Here is a 23,527-nt window from a genome sequence, read left to right as displayed (position 1 = left end):
GACTTTACTCTCTCCTTGATTCTTTGTCTGATAAAATTTGGCAACAGATGAGCAGCTGAACTTGGTAAGGAAACTTGGTCAGGATTCGTTACATTCCCCTAACCTCTTTTCCGTCTAATCTGTATAATCCATATAAACCATAATGCAAGAGTCTCAACAGAGCTCCTTATCATCAATGGACAATCATCTGCATCAAAATAACTTTTAACAATGAAATTAAAATTGTTTATTTATGTATGAATGACCTGTGTTTTGATTTTTCCTTTTTGTTTTAACAGGAGAGTTTGGATTTGTGACCTCTAGCACAGCCAACCACCAGGGGGCGCTCTAAAAGTTCTGCCTTTGTTAAGGTCAGCTGTTTTGTTTTTATACAGTAATCAGCACCAATCTGAGAGGACAAAGCATAATTTATTCCACATATTAGCCAATTACTACTCTTACTCAACTTCTTTTTTTTTTCACTCTAACCAAGGAAAATGTTCTCCATTAGGGGGCGATGTAGGGAAACATTTCAAGATGTTTTTTATGGCAGGATCAGGATCTGGATTTTTTTTGACCCACCCATCACTACTTCCTCTCTTTGGGCTTATATACTGTACATATCATGCTGAATCCTGACCCCCAGATGGAAAAAAAACTTTGCTTTAAAGGTTTTAATTTTCTTGGATAAGAAACATTAAATCCTCCATCAGAGAGTGAATCCGGTGTTTCAGGCTTTAGCTTTATACAAGTAGCCTATGCACAGTCCAAATTAAGTTTAGGGAGATGGTAATATATATGTTTTGGTTTGGTTTGTGACCTTTACAAGGCTTACTTTGGACATGCCTGATCAAAAGAAAAGAAAGTGATTTTTCCTAGCAAAATGATTATTAAAGGTCCCATATTATGCAAAAATCACTTTATTAAGTCTGTCAGTGAAATGTGTGGGTCTTTGACTTTCCTCCCAGCCCACAAAATGTGATATTTAATGACAAAACCTGTACTTAGTAGTGCTTGTGAATGTAAAATCCTGACCTAAAACGAGCTGTTTGGATCACTGACATCAGTGATTCCCTTTTTTGACCAATCAGGAGCAAGTCTGACCTGATTGGTCCACCAGAGCAGATACCCCTGAACTCCCTCCCCGCCCACTCCACTCCCCGCTGCCATCACTGCTCTGTTTTTGGCTGTAAACAGCCGCATAGTTCCATGCTCAAGCTTCCCATCTCAGAAGAAGACAAGACTAAGTGGCTAGAGTTCATTTATCAAGGAAATGTTCCAGCTACACTCAGTAAAACTGTGCATGTGTGTGCTAGTCACTTCCTGGCCGACTGCTTTTCCAACTTTGGACAGTACAACAGAGGGTTAGCCAATAGACTGGTCCTGAATCCAGGTGCATTACCAACCATCCTCCAACAAACCTGGGACCCTGGAAATGTGAGTATTTTAAATCCTGTTTGCTGTGGAGCAGATGTAAGAGCTTTTCCTCAGTGTCCCCCCTGTCTCTGTGTTAGCTTCAGGATGCTAACTTTAGCTGTGGTTAGCCTGTTGTTTTTGCCTGTAATGTTACGGTAAACGAGTTTTGCTGTTTTCCAAACATTGTGCACTCAGAGCTCGTGGCGCCACTCTCAGTGACGCGGAAGATCGGGGCGGTATCAGCTGTGGCTCAGTTACATATGAAGGCCACGCCCACTAAATCAGAGCGTTCTGAACAGAGGGGCTATGAGAGCCTGGAAACAATGCTGCTGTGCTTGATTTATTGGCTTTTTGGACCAAAACATGTTACTACCATTTCATGAAGACATCAATGATCCATATTAAACTGCAGAAAAGGAGCAGAATAAGGGACCTTTAAAATTATACACTGGCTGATATGAAGCCTGAGAGAACTCCAAAATAATGTCAAAAGCATGAAAAATATAACATAAATGCACTTCCCATGTAATTTCCAAAGCAAGAGCCTCATGTTTTGTTTTCTTTCGAAGGAGAGGCTTCCCATGTTTTCACACAGAGCTTTTCTTTTTTCAAACTATATAGACTGAGTTTGACCAGACTGCTTAGCTTTTGAGGTTGGGTTGCTGGTTTTTGACAGAGTTGACATGATAAAAAGTCACAATGCCCTGAAAAGACTGACCTTTAACAGGTTAGACTGAAGTTTTTGAACACCGTACTTTACCTTCACTCCAAATAAAACTTGACTGCTTTCACTCTGACTGTGGAAAATCTTTTACAGCAGTGTAACCATTTAAAAGTTGTTATATCTGAGGAAGTTGTACACTGTAGAAATGGATTTAGATCTTGCTGTGAAGTCTTCACTCTGCATATGAAACTGTGACCGTATGAACACGAGTGAGGAATAGTTTTGAGACCACAGAGACAGAAACGAGGCGACTTCTCAGAGGGGGGTCGGAGTTTGCAGATAGGAGCCTGTAGCCGCATAATTTCGCTCCTTTATAAAAGGATGTATGGATTCCAAGCATCCTAAATCCATCCGCTACTGGCAAACTCACAGGGAAGTGGAAAAAGGTAGCCAGCATTTAACTCACTCCAACATTATTCAGTATGTGGGAACTATTGCAGAAGGAGCAGATAAAGATTTTGTGTGAAGTTTCCAAAGTTGAGAACAAACTTGTGGCTCTGCAGAGAGCACGAGGCTTTTTTTTAATGATTTCTTTTATACAGACGGTGAACATCTCTGCCTCTGATTCCCCTCCAGAGTCCATCTTCTGCTCACTCCCCTCTGGCTCTTTCACCTTTTCTTCTTCTTTGTTTTATTTATTTGCTTTATTGATCGCTCTCTTGGTGCAGTGTTTCCCTCCCCCTATTTTTACTCCTCTCTTTTTTTTTCTCTCCTGCACATGGCTTTGTCTTTATCACACTTAAACCCCGCTCTTTCTTTCTGCCCCATTCTCTCCCTTATGACTTCGTCTTTTCATCTTTGTTTCTCTCCATTAGCTTTCTGAGCTCCAAGGACCTTTCACTGAATGGTTTGGTGTCCTGAGGGGGACATCATACCCTGCAACACCTCATTACTCCCCCGGCTGTGAGTCAGGACTGAGGCAGACGAGACCCAAACAAAGCCCACAATTAGCCCCAGAAAGGCCTGATTAGAAGTTTGTGGCCCATTACCCATTTGCTCTCCCTCGGAGAAACTTTCCAATGATCTGAGGAGGAGGAAGACCAGATCCCTGAGGAGCAGCTCAAAACAATATCAAACCACTCTTAAATGGGAGGAAATATCCAGAAAATAAAACTGAAAAGAGACTGAACCAACTGATTAATACATAACCTAATCTCTTTGCATCCTGTAAAATGTTGTCTTATACAGAGAAAAGGTAAAAGAGATCTGCAGGAGTCACATCTTTACGACAGTGGGTGATAGCGCTCATGGGAAACAGAGTCTTTATCCCAGAAAAACACCCGTTTTTTTGGACAGTCCTCACAGCAGCTTTGAGATAATCTTTGAGCTGATGTTTAAAATATATTTAGAAATTTAGCCCCTTCATCACTGCCTACAGGCTCTGTTTTAAAGCAGTTATAGCAGACAGAGACACCATGCAGCTTAGCCTCTAGGAAGCGTTTGAAATACTCTGAAGAGTTTAACCTCCTCGACCTGCAGCCTGAAACACCGGATTCACTCTCTGATGGAGGATTTCATGTTTCTTATCCAAGAAAATTAAAACCTTTAAAGCAAAGTTTTTTCCATCTGGGGGTCAGGATTCAGCATGATATGTACAGCATATAAGCCCAAAGAGAGGAAGTAGTGATGGGTGGGTCAAAAAAAAAAAAAAAATGCAGTCATTATTTTTTTATTGAGATTTTGGATGTCAGCACTGAGTACGGATAAAGTTTCATAAAGATAAGTAAAACCTTGAGAAAAAAAGGAGAAAAAAAATTAACTCTGCCTCTTTAAGATTTTTCCCCTATAAATTCATTAAGTAAAAAATGGTCTCTTCCAGCTTAATACAAATATCCTGCTACCATGAACTAAATCACTTTTGATAATAATGATAATAAATGTATTAGTAAAGCACCTTTCAAAATGCAGTTACGAAGCGCTTCACATCAAAAGTAAAATATGTGCACAGGCAAGATGAGTTAATCGAAAAACCTTGGAAAAATATTTGGAGTGAGGCCTAAACCATTCATTGTTTGAGATAATGAGGATATGCCTTAAAACTTAAAAGTAAATAAAACATTGAGTCCATAAACAGTGAAAGAGTGAAACAGTGAACAGAGTTCACAAAAAAAGATAACCTTAGCTAACTACTTCTTATTTTTAGAGACAGTGCTTTGGGGTCACTTGAGGAATTGCAGTTCTTAACGTTTTTGCATTAGCTGGTGTTTTTCAAATATTGAATGTGATTTTCACAGAAATTATCAGCTATCTGAAAGATGGGTGTTGACTCAGAATTACAAGATTCTTTGGTGTTTCTTTTACATTACTTCACAGGCCGTTGATAAGCATTAGGTCACACTGTAGGCGTCATGAAGAGCGTTTAAAAACTGAGTGCTACTGGCCATACACTAAGGCCCCGTTTACACAACAACATTTCATCTGACAACGCTAAAACGCTGTGAGAAAAATCTGGGTTTACACGGAAACACTGATGGACTGAAAACGCTGTAGTAAGCATGCCAGGCCTGTAGTTGGTGCTATAACTGTCTTGTCAAGAAGCCGCTTTTGGGAGATCTCCACCGAAGTAGAGTTAGGCCGATCATCTGGTGTATTGGGGAATACTAAGTTAAAAAGTGGAGCAACAGATACAGATTTTGTTGAAAGACAGTCAGCAGATTCAGCAGATTGAGCAGCACAAGCACAACACAGTAGTTCACGACAATCGTAACAACGGTACTGTTGTCCTGTTGTATGCACGCGCGCGAGGCAGATTGTGACATCAGGGTTTCCACTGAAAACGCCGGCTCACTATTTACACGGCAACGGTGTCAGCAGCGTTTCAGAAAAATCCCACTCTGGAGACCGTTTTCAAAAGTTTGCGTTTTAGGTCGGCTGAAACACCATTTCCGTGTAATCATGAGGCTGAAACGCAACAAAACTTTGTGTCACAACCTAAAAACCATTGTCATGTTAACAGCCCCTAAAAGAAGAAGAAGAAGAAGAAGAAGAAGAAGAAGAAGAAGAAGAAAGTTAGCACTGTGCATTGTAGGTCCACTCTATTCTGAATCCCTTTCAAAAATCAGAGCGATTTTTTGTCTTACTGCAAATTTTCCTTTTGTTTACAAATGTAGGCATGAGCTTGCATAGTTGGCAGTTTCAAACACAGCCAGTCCCTCTATACCAAAGGTGGCCAACCTGCGGCTCACGAGCCACATGTGGCTTTTTGCCTTTCGGTGTGTGGCTCTTCGATCCAGTCACAAAAATGTATTCATAAAGTTATGAGGAGTGGTGTGCCAATCAATCTAAAATATTGATATACTGATGCCAACGTTGGGTTCAGTGTTGATCAATATTTGGGTGTACAGATTGATACTTAAGTTTCAGTTTCTCTTCGTTAGTACAAATTTAAACACACTAACTAACATAATAAATCTCGCTTTGAAAATTGGAAATGTATTGATTTTCATTTTATGTCATTTCGTTTATGTGTGAGAGGAAGTGCGTTTGTAAGACCATGTGTGTGATGTGGCTCTTTGTAGTACCATGGTCATTTTTGTGGCTCTTGGTCTCGGACTGGTTGGTCTACCTCTGCTCTATACCATTTCGTTTGACTTCCCAGCCACTAGAGGTCACTGTACTACTTAAACCTCAAGACGTAAGCTACTTTAAAATTACTTAAAAGGATTTTAACGGTTATCACCACCGCTAAAACCTAAACCTAAAAACTTAAAACCCACACATCAGGATCCTGCTGCAGTTAATAAGAGATTATCTTAAAAGAAAAATAAATGCAGAACACATCCTGGAAGCAGACGGTGGATTTATGAAGAATTATGAAGAATTATGAAGAACATCTGTTACAAACTGTCAGATAAAGAGGAAACGACACAGAGTCTGTCTGACAGGAGTAGGAGGGGAAAGCTTTTCAGTGCAAGCTGTTAACCCCTCAGAGAGGATTGGAGGGTTTAAAATGACCATCAAACCCCAGGAGCTGATTGACTGCCCGGGAATTAATGAAAGCCAATCAAAGAGTGGAAATGTAATCATGGATTTGGTTCACATCTGTGTTAGAAACGTCAGTCTTCATTATCATCTACAGATAGGGCTCAGATTATGATGAACATTACTATCATCATCACTATCTTTCTTATGTAACGAAAAGCAGCACAAAAGAAGAGATAGAGGAGCAGAAATCACTTCTAATACCTACAACAGACTAATTTTTGCGGCTTCTTGGAAACAAATATGCGTGAAATTTTGAAAGTCTGAGCCTTCACTAGCAAAGCGATGCGAGGGATGTGATGAGTGATTATATTTCCCCTGAGCCACTCAAAGTGATCAGGCCTGCCTGGAATTGAAATTCTAAATATAAAACACACTCGATACTTAAGATCAGGTGTCCTGTTGTGTGAGGAAATCCTTGCAGACAGCTGAGCATGCACTTTGTGGATTGTCATGCAAAACTTAACCAATCAGGAAGCCAGCTTTCTGAAGATGGAGGCACATGAAGCATAACGCTGGCTGAGGAGTTATCAAATCAACCAAATCAAGGAAATTCATAAGGGACTATTTTCAGAAGGGGATGAATCCACATTTGGTGCTTTAGTGTGAGTGAAAATGTCTCCAGTGTGTGTGTGTTTTTTTAATGCAGTAACTTGTCAGCAGAGTCAGTGTGATGTGTTTATGTGACAGAGACAGATCATTAAAGATGATCTTCACCTCAGAGCCATGAAACACACTCAGAACATTTCAAACATTTGCTGACAGCTTAAAAAACTCCACGTGGAGGATGAGAGTGCTCGTGAACGTCCTGTAAATATATGCAGCTAATTATTCACACTCATGACATGATCTCTGATCAGGTGAATCCAGGTGAAAACGTGTGGAATTCAACATGTCAAAAGTGTGAAAGTGTGTGTGTGTGTGCGTGCACGCGTGTGTATGTTAAATACTTTGCATGTAGAGTGACACACAAGTCCCATCAGAGGCTGGTTTCTTTTGCAACAGTGACACTAAGTGGATAGAAAGAGAACTGCAGGGAAATAAATCTGCTACTACTTCCACTTTAACGTCTTTAGATCAGTTACTGCTGTGAGTAAAGAAAATACAAATAAGAAACATTATTTTAATTCAAAAATTATTATATAATATGATCTAAATGTGTACTTATTTTGAATTAATTTGAAAGATTTGCAAAAAATCCTAGTTTATATTTAATAAAATAAATGAATTGAGAGAAATGTTATTCAGGAATACCCAAAGCTCAGAGTGACACCTTAAAAACACATTTTTTAAAAAAACTTGAACACTTGAAATCATAAGAAATAATTTTGAATTGCATTTATTATTTAAAAGAGAAGAAGAATATTTTTTTCAAACAATTAGATGTTACAGACCAGTTAATGAAAAATAAAATAAAAAATTATAAAAACATAACCAAACATGTTTGTTTATGTGCTGAAAAAAAATTCCTGCAGTTCCTATAGTGTCCACTAGAAGCTGTCTCTGACTTGTTATCTGAATCATATTAAATGTTAATTTTTGCAGCAGAAATAAAAAGTTTTACAGCCTGACATTCATAAAGATAATTTAAAATCATGACCAATACAGAAATTGGAATTTTTGAGGTGGGGCTAATTTGATTGACGAATAAGCAAAATTTGAGGGTTAAAATCTTCTAACACTGCAAAAGTATAAAATGAATTTGGAGCTGTTTTCTTCTTTAGAGCTATAAAATTTGTTTCAACATGACACACTTTCGGACTGATAAATACAAGGGTAGCAAGGGGCAAATAAATTATTTTTATGGTAAAAAAAAAAATGTAGAACTTTTTTGAAAATAGAGTTTTATATGCATTTAAAGATATTCAGTGTTGACTCTTTTAACAAACTAAGTTTTCTCTCGTCATTTTAAATCCGCCTCCTCCATCTCATATGTCTTATTTGGATTAATCAAGCCTCAGATTTGGTTTGCAGACTGGTTTTATTAGCTCTGAATGAGGCGTTCACTGACCACCAGTGTGTCTGATTTCTCTCATTTGCAACTCAAATTTCTCTGCAGCTGAAGGTGAGCTCTCTCTTCCTCTCTCTGACTGCAGGTTGTTGAGTTTCAGGCTGAGTCTCCTGATGATTCTGCTGCAGGATAATGAGTCCACTGAGGTTTCAGACTAACACTCCATGAGAGCAGACTCAGTGGTGGATTTACCCACAGGGACGCAGAGCAGAAACAATGAGCGATAATCAGGGGTGGACAGAAAGAGAGAAAGGAGGAGAAAATGTAAATGTCAGCAGGTGGAGACTAACACGCTCAAATGTAATCCCAACAGATTATTATTCCTACGACCTACCTTTAGTTTAACAATTATCCCTTATTTTATTTCGACTACATAAACATTGAACGCTCTGCAAATTACAAAACACAGTGAAAGACAAGCAAATGAAAGTCTTAGTATTTCTGTCTCACTTTCAGTAAAAAAAAAAAAAATAATAATAATTAAAATAATAATAATAATAAAAAGTAATAAAATAAAATTAAATTAGACTTAATTTGAGCCAAATTCAAGTTGAGGAATAATGAATATTAAAAGATAAAAATGATGCCGTACTTACTTCAAATCTACCAGAAAGGTTAAATATGTACTTGTTAGGTTTCTCAAAAGAGAAAAATGCCTTAATACAAGAAACTACACCATTTTTTATTTTTTTTATTTTACCTCATAGGTATTTTTTTTACTCTGTTTAAACAATTTAGACCCCATTTTCCTCTTAAGTAGCATGAAATGAGAATTTTTCTGAACTTGTCAGTGAATGTGGCTTATTTTTAGTCCGATAAATTTTTACTTTAAGTCTAAAAAAATTTTTTTAAGATAAGACATTGATACCTGTGCTTTGATTTCAGTCTTTACGGCTCATTGAAAATTCAATTTTTGGACTAAAATGACCGTCTTTTCTTCTTTGTAATAATTGTTATTTTGAACATAAAAGTCATGTTATGAGATATAGAAAACTATAAATTAAATTCATTTGGTACAGTAACCAGCCTTGTTTGCTAAAGGACGTTAAGGTTTTTTTTTTTTTTTTTTTTTTTTACTAGTATAGTCAGTTTATTTAGCATTAGTATAACAAGCAATGTAAATATCTGTCATGTTTAAGGTTTTTGATGTATGCCTCCTACAGTAAGTAACATCCTACGATCAGATTATATCAATTTTGATTATTTTGCTCTCAACAAAAAAGCAAAAGTTTCTCTTTAACATGTCTTTAAAATTCTGGTTAATTGCTTAACCTCATCTGAATAATAAAAGGCCACAAAACACAGCAGTATGAGAAAAGTTAGAAGTTTAATACACAGGACATCAGCTAAGAGTTAAAAAATAAACATTACTTTGTTTCCTAAAATATATATTATTATTATTTTGTTCCTCTGAGCTTCATAAACAAAAGACTCTAGCACAGCACTGTCAACACTCAGCCTATCACTGTTCAGGGTGTGTGTGTGCTTCATAAACTTATGTCATCAGCAGAGAGAAGTTCACAAGAAATCACAGAAAACTTGGGTTAACAAAAAGATAAGACATCTCACTCTGCTCTCTTTTCTTGACACCAACAACTGGTGCACATCGCATCATTGTAAAACAAATTTTGTACAAGTTACATGCTTTTTTTTCTTTAGTCCAAAAAAACTCCTTCATCTTATTTCGGTTAAGGTTAATTCCTGATTTTTCTGGTGCCAGCCTGGTGGCTGCCTGTTGTAACAACCCTCTCTCTTCACTGTTTCGTTCTATTCTATTCTTTTTTTACAGCCTCTGGTTTGACGTCAGTAAACTATTTAATCTACACCAACTGGGATGTCGTTGACCTCGGAGTTCAGACGTTCTCTGTAGCAGCCGAGACTATTCACTGTATATCATCCTCTGCTCTCTGTTTCCCATATTCTCTATCTTTTCTTTATAGCTTTTCTATCTGAGACAGGCAAAATGTTAGAAATAAAAAAAGCTTTACACACAGCGCCAAAACATGATGCAACATGTTCAACAACACATTATTTGAAACTTTGACACATTTCAGGTACGACAAATTAAATCAATGAGTTACTATAAAATAGTTTCCTTTAAATATGAAGATAAGATAGTAGTTAATTTAGTTAAATAATCTTTTTTAAAGTTCGTTTTTGTTATTTCTTCTTAAAATATGATCAAAGTTGAAATAGTAGTTTTAAGCGGAGCTAAGCACCATGACCATCTCCTCTTGAAATGTGAACAAAACTGAACATAATTATTATCATTTTGGGGGGCATGCACAACCTTGTATAGATTAATTTATTGATAATACATACTTGTGGTTCCCAAAGTTAGATTGCCTAAACACTGAGGGGTCATGAAATGCTTTCAAAAAACAAAAACTATTTACAACTGCATATTTCATCCATTATTGTGAAAAAGAAGAAAAAAAAATTAAACAAAATTAGGTGTTAAATCTTATGAAAGGGTATTGCTGCCATGCCAGAATAAAAAAAAAGAAACTCCCAACAGTATCACAATGTAACGTGATACGTTTCAAGTATTGATTTAATCAAATTTTACTCTTATGATTGAGTTAAGACTGGGGATTTCTGCTGTGATTGAGCACCGTGGATGATGTAATGCTGCATACACTAAGACAGATTTTGAAAAGCACTGGGCTCTACAGAAGCATGAATAAGTCCGACCCTCTGGAGGTAGTTTCATTAATCATTGATAAGCTGGAGGAGTACGGAGGGCTCCACAGAGTCGAGCTGCACCAGTCTAAAGCCACCACAAAAACTAGTCTCATAATAACTGTCTGTTTTGTTTTAATTTGTAGCGTAGGAGTACACTGGAGGCTCAAAATATGAATGGACAACAGACCAGAGCAACAGAAACTTCTTGCAGTTTAACTTTGTCTTCATTAACTACCCCCAGAGCAACCACTGACACAAAAGTTCCTACGTAGATATTTGTCATTTTTCAATTAATTCAACCTTTATCTAACCAGGAGAAAACGTCCCTGGCATTAAAAATCTGGCCAAGACAGCAGCAGTGATCAGTTTTTACTTTTTACTACATTAATTTCATAATTCAACATCTTAGGGCGAAAATTCAGTATCATGAAATAACGTGATAATTCAGTATCACAAAATGATGATGCAGCATCACATTATTGTTATAACGTGATTTGTTTGATTTGTTAAGGACAACCGAGATGACTAAACCAGGATACCAATGGTTTTAGTAGAAGCAGATAAATTTAGGAAACAGCAATATGTGAATGTGGGTTGTCTGATTGTCTTTTGATCAGAGTAATTATCTTCCATTAATTTTTGTTTGTTTTGGTTAGTCTTATTTACATTTTCCCACAGCAGGGGGTGTCACACTCTTCCTGCTAACTAAAACATGCATTAAAACGTACAAATGAAACATGTTGTGTAGGTTTGAAGCAGAAAGTTCAATGACTCTTGTGTTTGAGTCAATCCTCACTGCACAAACTGACTCCAAAGTGCAAATGTCACCACTGTAGAGACACATCGTCCAGATTTACTTAAAGTAAATGCACTGACTCCAAAAGTTACACAGCAAATAATGAATGAAAACACAGTCTGTCCTGAGATCTGATCCTCTTTAGAGTGAAATCTAAAACTTAGAGAGGATCGTGACCTCCAACACGTCTTCATCTCAACCTGACTGAAGCAACTCGAGCCTGTGAAGTTTTTATTTCACCTGTAAGACATTAAAGTTATTCTTTAATTTCAGATCCTGTTTCAGGTTTGGCAACAAGCGACGTCTTGCCACTGACTCGAGTTAAACATCACACACTGCAGACGTCTCTGCTCTCAAGTTACACTGCTACTATTCATAGAGAGTGTGAGGGACCTGCACAGCTTATTATTTATTAACAGCTAATCTCCGTCCAGAGGAAGATATCAGTTAACAACTGTACTTTGTTAATGGCCTTCATCTTTACATTTTCACCTCTCCATTCAAAGTCTGAAATTATATTTTGATACATTCAAATATTGAAGATTATACATGATTAACATGAAAAAGAACAATATACTCCCTTAAAACTTTTTTTAAGCCATTAAAATCAAAAACACATCAAAGTGATGTCAGTATTTATCAGTGTATTGTGAATAAACTTTACTTATGTGCTGCTTTTTGACAGGTTTTAAACAATACAGTTTGTATTTATTGTTTGCTGTTATCAGGAAATGTGTGCACAAACCTCTTTAAATAAACTAAACTGTGCTTTTGAGTGAAATTATTGGCCTTAACGTGCAAATATCTGTGGAAAAGCAACCTCTGAACTCTTCTTTTTACATTTAAATAAAAACAAATAACATGAATACACTTTTTTTTTTTTTACAAGAAATGAGAGTTTTGTTTTGTTTTTTATTTCTTGGCTAACGTCTATGTGAGGAAGGTCTAAATGTTGAATAAAATCACTGCTGTTTGCTATGGTGGACATTAACTAAAGTGCTTCTTTTTCCTCATTGTTGGGGTTGATTTTCTTTTCTGAGGATTTTCCTTGCACTCCCAGCACTTCTCCATTATGTGTATAAAATGTGTTTTGTTTTTGTTTTTTTTTATGTGAAAGCTGTACGACCTCAGTGTAATGCCTTCAATACATTTAAAAAGTGCAAAGAGACTGACAGCATCAGTCAGACAAAGGACCACACCTCTGAAAATGTGTCTGCGTCTCTTCTTTCAGCTGATGATAAAGACTCTGGGTCCATCCTCTCTCATAGGAGGAAGACTCTCTATCACCATGTTGTCCATCAATCCGTATTTATCCTCTTTTTTGTTTCTTCTTTCTGCTCCTTCTGCCATTCCGTTGGCTGAAGTCGCTTCTGCAGGCTCATCTCTCACCACCGGCAGAGACAGCTGACTGGTTAGCTCTGTCATTGTCACCTAAAAGACATTAAAGTATATTATTGTTTGTCAATGTCTCAATAAACTACATTTGGACTGTGCAGAGGCTATTTGTATAAAGCTAAATCTCTGTTCATTCAGACCATACACTGTATATAGAGTAGACTGCGTAGCTCCGCCATTTATCATTGAAGCCTAAATTCCCCTGTCACAGGCGCAGCCATTGGCAGCAATTGCAGCCAGAGTCTGCGCAGTGGAGACTGTGAGGGATTCTGAGAGAATCTGAGTGGAGCTGGGTGACAAAAATAATATAAATTTTTTTTCTTTTGAGAGACTAATCACTTCTTGATTCTACCTCTCGACATATTTTACGATCCCTGAAAAAAATGCATGTGGACGGCAGCTGTCAATCATTGTTAAACGTGACGTAAAACCTTGTTTTTAACCTTGTATAACTAATGAAAACAAAACTTTTCAGAAAAAAAGAGGACTTGAATACAAGACAGCCAAATAATATCTTTAAAACACCACAACAATCGGACATGAGAAACATTTCTACGAGGTGTATTAATTTTTTAAAGTTTGACCACAGCCCATCTGGAATGACTGGGAAGCCGGATTTTTTAACCTATACTGCAGCCAGCCACCAGGGGGAGCAGTTTTTGTGGAGACCTCACTTTGAGCTGAACAAGCGGACGTCCATTTTTTTATTCAGACACAGTTGATGTCTCTAAATGAATGAATTTATCATGTTGTGAAGATGTGAGAGTTCCAAAAATACATAAGAGGACACAAGACAAGATTAAAGTTATGAAATGATGCAGAAAAGACACAAATGTTGCAAGGAAAGAAATATTTTGGTCTAAAATTGTTTTTCTCTGGTCAAAATAGTCTGAATATGAAAAACAATCTTGATATAATCCAGATCCTGATCCTGCCATAAAAACATCCTGCTACCCATATCGCCCCCTAATGGAGAACATTTTCCTTGGTAAAAAGCAGAGTTTGCTGATGTTAATGCAGCATATAACGCTGCATAAAACAGACCATTTATCATCTGGTATCAAGAGACACCTGTGGGACAGTCATCAGTCTGTAATGATGACACAAGGATGTTTGACCACATTTGGTGAAAAGAAGTCACTAACAGAAATAGTTGACAAATAGCGTGTCTTAATGATATTTAAATAATAGCATTGTGAAGAGAGGAAGCACCAACCTGCAAGTCTTTAAACATGTGTAGCATGGCCACGCCCACAACAATGACCAGGAAGGATCCCAGCGTGGTGACCACGTCCACTATTGCCATGCTCTTCCACTCCTGGAAGAGGATGATGGAGGAGCACAGAACCACAGAGGTAAAGAGGACGTAGTAGATCGGGTAGACCAGCAGGGTGTTGAAGGTGTCCAGAGACTTGTTCAGGTAGTTCACCTGCAGATTACAAGGATATATTTCAACAAGTGTCTGGCTTTCTTTTCAAAAAAAACATTTCCTTCTTTTATAGTTAAGTCTCTCATGATGTGTTTCACAAAAGGTACCACGTAAAATACATTTTATACTATTACAATGAGATGGAATCAAAAGAAAACAACAACAGCTCACCTGTGTTATAATGGAGACAACAAGAGTGAGCAGCAGGATCCAGGTGAGAGGACTAGCGAGCACTGAAATGTCATAAAACACTGCACAGAGAGAGGACAGTGAGTCTTAAAGAGTATCACCCATTGATTCAGTGTTAATGATTTTAAGAATTGAATTTCAGGGATTTATTTTAGTAAGAACATGGTAGTTAAGGTCTTGTCTCATACTTGTGTTAATAACAATGGCGAGGCCCTTCACAGAGGAGACGGTGAAGGCGCCTAGCAGGGAGCAGATGCTGATGTAGACAAGGATGTTGGAGCGACCAACCCGAGGAGAGAAGTACAGCACAAGCACTGCACACAGCACCAACACCATCGACATGTACACCAGGAAACCTGAAATACACACATCGCACAGGGTTAATGGCATTAAAACATCTTTGAGGCTTCTATCTGAGAGTAATATCAGTGAAAAATAACTTCCATGCAAATTTAAGAATATTAATCTACCCCCCCAAAAACCACAAAACTATAACTTCTCACCAGGTCCTAACAACTTGTCAGTCATTTCCTGGAGCGATGTAACTTCCTGTTCCTGAGGTGCGTGGATAACCAGTAAGATACTTCCCAGTACGCAGAGGAAACACCCGAGCTTTCCCACCACGTTCAACACCTCCCCCAACAGGTGAGAGGACAGAACTGCGCTGAAAACACAAACAGTAAAAGTTTAACTACTTCTTTAGCAACAAAAGAAACAACTAATGATTTTCTCTAATCTCTGTTATTTTCGACTCCAAAATAAATTTTCTGTTTCTCTGTTCCTGATCTCTAACTGTGTATTTTTGGTGTTAACTTTGAAGTCAACGTGAACTTTGGAAACTACCTGATGAGGACGCTCAGAGCGCCTAGCGGAGTCACCAGTGTAGCCGGGGCAAACATGTAGGCTGCAAAGTTACACACCTCTCCTGCTCCCACTACAGAGAAACAAAGAAACGTTAAAGCATTTGAAGACACAGAAATCCTCAGTGTTTACAAATGAATCCTGTGCAGAATGGAAAAAAATATGTAGTTCAATGAGTGTCTTCAAGAAGCTGACTCCAATAGTGTCAAGCTACACAAGCAAGTTCACCAAAAAAAACACAATTTTTACCCAAATAGCATCACTAAATGACTGAGAAATCAGTGGGTGAATGGGAGACATCGGAAAGTGGAAAGATATTCAGAGGATGGACGTTTATAGAATAGAAAAACAGAATGGACACCAGAGAAGAGTTTAAATGCACAAGTCACACAATGTTTATGACTACCTTATTATTAGACATTTACAGACTGTGAAATATGAAGACATAAACTTGTGTCAATAAACCAGAAAACTTCCCAAACCAAAACGAGCACTCAGGTAGCTGAGTATGAGACCTGGGTTATAATAAAGGATCCAGAAGTATATGTCCAAACGAATAACTGCTCCAAATACATAATAACAATTTTGTGTGTGAGGATTGATTATCCAATAATATGCTGTGGTTTTATTATATACATGGAACCTGTTTCTTTAAACTTCTTCTTATCATTAACTCTCCACACTGAATTCTAAGTGTCAGTTTTGATCAAAACCTTGGCTCCAAACCAATCGCTCCTGAACTTCACAAAGTAATAACTGAATTGACTTATGACTTATTTACACTCAAACCTGGCTACCTAAGGTTGATACAGAAACACATTTAGGACCTCACAGCCACAGATGTTTCTGGTGCTTCAGTCCCAGTCCCCTGGCCCTGTTAACCAGAGGGTCTCCAGACAGCATGGACACTCTTTAAAGGTCCCATATTATGCAAAAATCACTTTAAGTTTTTTAGTGAAATTTGTGGGTCTTTGGTTTTCCTCCCAGCCCACAAAATGTGATATTTAATGATAAAACTTGTACTTAGAAGTGCTTGTGAATGTAAAATCCTGACCTAAAACGAGGATTTGGGGGATTTGCCGACGTCAGTGATTCCCTTTTTTGACCAATCAGGAGCAAGCCTGACCTGATTGGTCCACCAGAGCAGATACCCCCGAACCCCCGAACCCCCGAACCCCCGAACCCCCTCCTCGCTGCTGGAGAGGAGAATGCCAAAGTTGAAGAGCCATCACAGCTTTGTGGTTGGCTGTAATCAGCCACATAGTTCCATACACAAGCTTCCCATCTCGGAAGAAGACAAGACTTAGTGGCTAGAGTTCATTTATCAAGGAAATGTGCCAGCTACACTCAGTAAAACTGTGCATGTGTGCTAGTCACTTAGTGGCCGACTGCTTTTCCAACTTTGGACGGTACAACAGAGGGCTAATGAATTGACTGGTCCTGAATCCAGGCACATTACCAACCATCCACCAACAAACCTCGGACCCTGGAAATGTGATTATTTTAAATGCTGTGTGCTGTGGAGCAGATGTAAGAGCTTTTCCTCAGTGTAGTGTTGTAAAAAACAAAGTGTAGTACAAATCAAAATATTAAATTCAGTTCTTACTGGTTAACAGGCCTCCCCACCACAGCCAGTCCTTCAGGTAACCATGTCCTCCATCACCTAAACAAACAGCAAAAGTAAGTCATTGTTCAGTGACAGAAAAGATTATATCGTATTGACTCTAAGACAACAAGCTTGACTACTTAAAGATTAAATGCCCAAAATCTGAAAGCATGGGACAAAAAGCAACCCTTTTTTTTCTTTTTTGCAATTACTAGAGTTGAACAGGATGATCAAACAAATTTAAATACTATAACACTGGACACTAAAAATACACCAATTAATGTGAGTATCAAGAGTGTATTGCAAGAAACCCATAGATAAGGTGAACTAGGACAACTATATATTTGATGTAAATAGTTATAAGTGCACTTTTTAGTGTCATTCTGTAGGGCCCCTTAGTTATAATGATAATCATCTTAGGGGGACTTTGTTAAAACTCTGGAAACAACAGAAACTTGATGAACAGTTCTTACTTGAACAGAATCTCTAAAAGAGGACTCTGGTTTTGTTTTTTTGTTGTTACATCACTAAGATTTCAATCCAGTTTCTGTTAAGCGGCTCATCCTTGTGAAGTGTTAAAAACCAAACAATAAAAACTGGTTTGTTCAAGTTGAGTAACTTTCTGCCTAACCCTTTGTTAAATACCACAGAGAAAACAATGCTTCTTTTATCTTTATCTGTTTTCATGGTTGAATTGTCAAAGACTTCCTGTTTCCTTGAAACCTCCAGATGACTGAAACCAGCAAACATGTCTGTTTGTCATTCCTCTGATGCACTTCAAGATAATCTCTTTTTGCTGTCAGAGGCTGCTTTTCTTAATTACTTTAATAAGGAAACAAAATCATCAAATAAAAACCAACAGTATTATTTAGTCTATGGTGAAACCTTCATCTGTTAAAGATGTAACGGAGAAACGAGGTCACTCATTCTCTGTCCTCACCTGCCCTGGTGTGTCCATTGCTGGCCAATCGAAGAAGAGCTTTCTTCTTTAATATCACGCTTCCACCAATCAGGAAGGCAGACAGCAGAGCCAGAGTCAGACCAAGCCACAAGTTGTAGGGGTTGTGTGACTGTAGATCTGCAGACAAACATCCAGTCAGCTGAGTGTGTGTTTATGAGGGTGTGGACCTGTAATGTGTGTGTTTAATGAGCAGAGTAAAAGAACAGTACAAAGAATTCACTGAATGGGTCTTTATGTGAGCCGGGTTGGTCTACTCGCAACACTTTTTATACAACAAAACATCCTGCATTAAGCTCCTGGTAATGTTGAGACCAACATGTAGCAGGTTAAAGTTAGGAAGACTCACCCTGAGAAAGTAATATAAGTAGTGACATCTCACAAAATTTAAAGAAGTGCTTTTTACACCTTGATTTATTCTCTTTTTTTGACTCAATTCTTTTCATTTTGATTGCACAAAGTAATGAGACGAACACTAATACAGAATCTGTGTCCCGGTTGACCAAGAAAACTCCACGCTGAGCTGGACTTGAGTTAACGGTTCAGGAAAATGTCTGGAGTTGCAAATAATAGATTTACATGTGTGACAAATAGTACAGTATCTTGTCTCTAAATACTCTTGTTATAACTTAAACAGAGACCTTGTTTTTGGAGTCCAATAATTTCAATGTGAACAAAAAGAGCTGATGGATCTGACATGTCATATTAAACATAACTACTTCGTTCCCATGCATCTCAGCTGGTACAGTCGATTTCTAATCATTGAAAATATTTTAGTAGCATTAAACTTAACCTGCTGAAAAGAAAATAACAGGCTTTATTCCTCTCCTTGCATCTGTGAGAAATATTTCCTTTGGTTAAAAAAGGATTTCATTTCAACCAACCTTAAAAAAAAGAAAAAAGCTCCATCTTTCTGTACATGCTTCTGGTCTGGATAAAAACAGACACTATTGATACTAGAAAAAAGAAGTTTCCTTACAAGAAAGATCAACTTGTAGCAGTCTAAATAAAGACTCCTCTGACTTATTAATGCATATATTCATATTTATTTGTGGCCATGTCCAGCCGAGTATCTGGGAAACCGCATTTATTTTTATATGTTTAAAAACACTGTCATATATGGCTTTGGCATGCTTCAAGCTCTATGTGAAGGTTTACCTGTTGTGTGATTGTTTTCAAGGTATGGAAATAACAGGGGCTGATCTCCAGACAACACACACTGCGCCGACTGGGAGCCACACCACAGCCGAACTACCGACCCTGCAGAGAAAGAGAGTTAGACTTGATTCTTAATGATTCAGTTACTGTTTCATTTTCAGAACCTGAAGGCATCACCTGTTATCACCCAGTTGTTGCAATAAAAATTCTTACTTGAAAAAATTCCAATCTTATCATCCTGACTGAACCTCCAGTTTGTGTAAAATTGGTATAATTTTAAACTGAAACAAACAGATTATTCTGCTCCCTACACAGGTCTGAGCTGAGGCCAGATTACAGAAACTAAATGGAAGATTGAGAAACACAACAAAATCTTTGTACAGTGAGGACAGGGCTAAGGATTCATGAAATAATTGTTAACATCAAGCATGTCTTATTTAATTCAAAGAAAGTAGGAGGATCTTTCAGTTTGTGTGGATTTTGGCACCAAAATATTTAGCCTCATTTCTAGCAAAAACTATTCCTCATCTCGTGTCTCTTCTCTCAAGACTGTAATAGTCGCCCAAGCCTGCCCCTCCTCGCCCTTTACTGTCAGTGATATGTTATAGCTGAACCAAAGGGACAGAGTTGGTCAATAGCCTTGTGTCGCTCAAGCCCTCCCCTACAGCCCCCTCTCATGCCTCCAAAGTTGAGGAAGTAGCAAATATTTAATTCATCATTTAGGTGTTATGAAAATATATGAGCTTTTACAGCTGCTGCCAGTTTGCAAACAGCATATAAGCTTAATTTCACATAGCTGACCCGACTAGCAGTATTGCATGTCCAAGCTCAGTCAGTCTGTAGTTCAGTGAATGTGCTGAACAGGAGCTCCCAAACAAATCACTCAGTGACTGTCATTCAATAAATGAACTTCAGCTCCCACATATTCACTCACTGACTGCTGTTCACTGACTGAACGTACTGCATCGCAGCTCTGAATCTCTCTATTATTCTATATTATTCTACCACCGGCTGTTTTCAGCATGATCGCGAGATCACTTAACCTTTGGCATGTTTCAGTTTATTAAATTCTGATCAACAGGCAGAGCTGCGAAGAGTACTGAGCGATGCTGTGAATAATTATTTTGAATGAATCACATTAACCCACTGATTCTCACAATTCTATTCACCAAAAATTAAATGCTTCTTCTACCAATATACTACTAGAAAGAGAGAATAAAAACAGTAAACTTGAGACTGGATAAACAAAAAGGTGTATGTATATATATATATATATATATATATATATATATATATATATATATATATATATATATATATATATATATATATATATATATATAAAACTTAGATTAGTTTAAATTAAGTTTATTTAAAGAAAAACAGTATCTTAAGGACAAATAACAAAGAAGGGATGAAAATATGATAACTATTTAAGGCCCTCATACAGTTGCGATGGGTACTGAATTAGCTACTTTTATAGGTACTAACCGAATTCTGTCAAAAGTACCAGGTACCGATTCACGTAAAATCAAAAGGTACCATGTTTGGGTACCTAAATCATCCGTGTGACTGTGAGGGAGTGGAAGAGTTGGTGATTTTCTATGCTGGACATGAACACAACATTACAAGGTTATATACTGGAGAATAAATATGTTAAATTGAAAATAATTTACATTTTATCATAAAACAAATTGATATATTTTACCACATCAACACACAAAAGTACCTAAAATTCATACCGTTGAGTACCAATACCGATTGCCAGGTACCTGGAACCAGTACCGTATCATTTCAAATGTGAAAGAAACCCATCTTTATCATACAGTATGTTACATTTTTGATGATTTTGGCGCCCTCTATGGACAAAGTGGTGCTCCAGAGCTGCCATTCATATTACCCATCAATGCTGTAAATGAAAAATTCCATCCTATTTTATTTTTTTTACACAAACAATCAAGAATTCTTGCTATGGAGCAAATAAAGAGGAATCACATAATTTTAAAAGCTCCCATGTTTCATTAAAAAGTGTACAACTACAGGATTTCACAAAGTAGCACGATATGTGGACAGAATGTGAGATCTATGTTTCATTTGATTTTCTGCCATATCAGTTTTGTTTTGCACCATCAGGTTAAAACAGACAAGACCTTGTGTTTTAGACCAGGAAGACGTTTAGAAATCATTGTTTCCTGATCCACAAACACTTCCTCCAGACTACAACAATGACTCTCTGATCATTTTATGTTAAACGCTGTGAGTGATGGCAGCCCGTTGCTGGATGTCCAGTGTTTGCCAACTGGGTCTCTGCTCTCTTTGAAGCTGTCAATCTAATGCTTGTAAAATACTGGTTGGACCGCTGTGCCGGTTAGAGTAACATGAGCAGTTCAATATTTACACAGCCAACACTGAGGCCTCAGTTTATACAACACTGTCTGAACAGAATGACTCCACATATGGAGGTTTCTGTGTCAGATGTCAGCAGTGCCAAGAACATTGAATATTGGTATCACATTAAAACATTACAAAAATAGGCTATTCAAAATATCTGGAAGACTCCATTTTCACATGACTATAAATAGAAAATGACACATTTAGTTCCAGTATGCTGCCTAAGTGGCAAGTACAAATTGTATAAAATGTATGGATTCCGACCAAAAAGACAGTTATTTTTAGTATTAGTATTAGTAACAGGTATCCTACATTTTTAAGTATGAAAGTCACATTTTGATATTAGTCATCTGATTTAGCTACTGATAAGATGATCGAAATTTCTCCCTTCTTTAATCGTTTTAACTGATAAACACATGACAGGTAAAAACCACATTTGCCTTTGAGGTTTAGTTGTGCCTGTTTACATGTAAATAAGCGTAAGGACACGACGTTAAAGGCGCATTCAGCTTCAGTTAGGCTTTTTTTTTAAGGATTTACCACAGATCGTCAGATTACGTCAACAGAGTGATGTGACTGTTTCTCTTTTATTGTGTTGATACCACAGAAAATGTCTTACCGTTGCTGCACGTCTCATTGCTCAGATGCACATCTCGCATTGTGTTGCTAAGAGGAAACAATCCGCAAAAACACGACAAAAGAAAACAACAATAATGATAATTAAAACAAGGTAAAAACTGTACATATGTACCAGAACTCTCTATCTGGGCACATTGGACCAGCTCCACGCCAAAAAACGTACTATCCGGTCTTCTTAGGCCGCCCTTTCTCTCTGACTTTAGATGTAACAGGTAAACTAACAGACTGAACTCAGCAGCGAGGTGGAGGACGTAAACAAAGCGACACCTGACCCCGCCCAGGCCTCGCCCTGCCGGGACGAGCCGGTAACACACAGCAGGTGTATCAGATTTCCCACCTGGGATGAACAAAAGAAACTGAGAAAATACCGAAAAACTAAGAAAAAAATCATGCACAAAATATCCTGCAGATGCATCAAAGAGAAAATTAAATCAAACCCCCAAATTAAAGTTGCATGAAATATAAATACCAGAGGTTAAAGAGCATTTTGTCCGGGGTTTCACACTGCTTTCAATAGAGAAAAAACTCAAGTGAGCGAGGAAGAAACTTTTGTTTAAACATATTTCTGTAGTAGGCTATAAATTATATTTTTCTGTTACATATATTTTCCTTCTGATACTCACATACTTTAATTGTTTATATTTTAAGTCAGATAAAGAGTCAAACTGTATCTGATCTCTGTTTTTGTGCGAACAAGTCGTGGTTCAGAGCTCATTTAGTGACAACTATCATTTAGAATTGCTGAAAATGTATTTCACTGAAATCATTTGTGTTAAATGGCAGTATTAAAGTGCAGCGAGTGTTTATGGTTGTTATATTAAAGCTGCGGTGAGTTTTTTTTTTTTTTTTTTTGCTGATTATGAAATAGACTGAAAACAATCAGCAACAGGATCAGTTTAATCTAATCTGTTGTTGTTACTCATTTCTGTTTACAGAAGAAAGTGTCAAAGAAAGCCCTAAACGCCTTTCATATTTCTCCTGGGAAAACTATTTGATAAGCAATATGTGTGACTTTTCAAAGACAGGGGGGTATTTCTTTTTTGACAAAAGTCATACACAGACAAATTAAGCAAACATTTAGGATGTACCCCTTTTCCGCTCAGAGCCCCCAAAATCAACACTAGCCACGTATACATGGACCTAAATATTCCGCTTGCATTGGGTTTATTTGCTCAAATTGAAAGGATTTAACCTTTGTATACTCCGCAATCTGAAAGAAAAGTGCCAATCCGAATGGACATTTAGTCGGTTTCACAGGGGTGGAATATTCTTTTCCCCAAACCGATTGAGGTTTCATGTATCCACTCAA

At 37.6% G+C, this 23,527-nt stretch overlaps 1 protein-coding gene across 1 annotated transcript; it reads right to left on the bottom strand.

The window, feature by feature from the left end:
• Positions 1-9,591: 9,591 nt before the first annotated feature.
• On the bottom strand, positions 9,592-22,452 carry LOC141791617 (magnesium transporter NIPA2-like). The gene is made up of 10 exons (XM_074672201.1): positions 22,199-22,452; positions 19,189-19,290; positions 18,013-18,150; positions 17,073-17,129; positions 15,449-15,539; positions 15,109-15,269; positions 14,794-14,961; positions 14,588-14,667; positions 14,204-14,416; positions 9,592-13,023 (listed from the first exon to the last, which is right to left on the bottom strand). The coding sequence occupies exons 1-10, from the start codon at positions 22,236-22,238 to the stop codon at positions 12,820-12,822; spliced, it is 1,254 nt and encodes a 417-aa protein (XP_074528302.1). The 5' UTR covers positions 22,239-22,452; the 3' UTR covers positions 9,592-12,819.
• Between the last annotated feature and the right edge of the window lie 1,075 nt (positions 22,453-23,527).

The sequence above is a fragment of the Halichoeres trimaculatus genome, unplaced genomic scaffold, assembly GCF_033239565.1.
Source record: "Halichoeres trimaculatus isolate MK-OKI-2021-1 unplaced genomic scaffold, fHalTri1.1 fHalTri1_scaffold_6, whole genome shotgun sequence".
In the NCBI taxonomy this organism is placed as follows: Eukaryota; Metazoa; Chordata; class Actinopteri; order Labriformes; family Labridae; genus Halichoeres; species Halichoeres trimaculatus.
Note: the sequence above shows the minus strand (reverse complement) of the source record. Positions and strands in the feature narration are given on the sequence as shown.

Coding starts and splice junctions, on each gene's coding strand:
- LOC141791617 (XM_074672201.1), bottom strand. CDS start 22,238: ATGCGAGATGTGCATCTGAGCAATGAGACGTGCAGCAACG. Junction 19,291..22,198: donor CAATGAGACGTGCAGCAACG/GTAAGACATTTT, acceptor CTTTCTCTGCAG/GGTCGGTAGTTCGGCTGTGG. Junction 14,668..14,793: donor CGCCATTGTTATTAACACAA/GTATGAGACAAG, acceptor CTCTCTGTGCAG/TGTTTTATGACATTTCAGTG.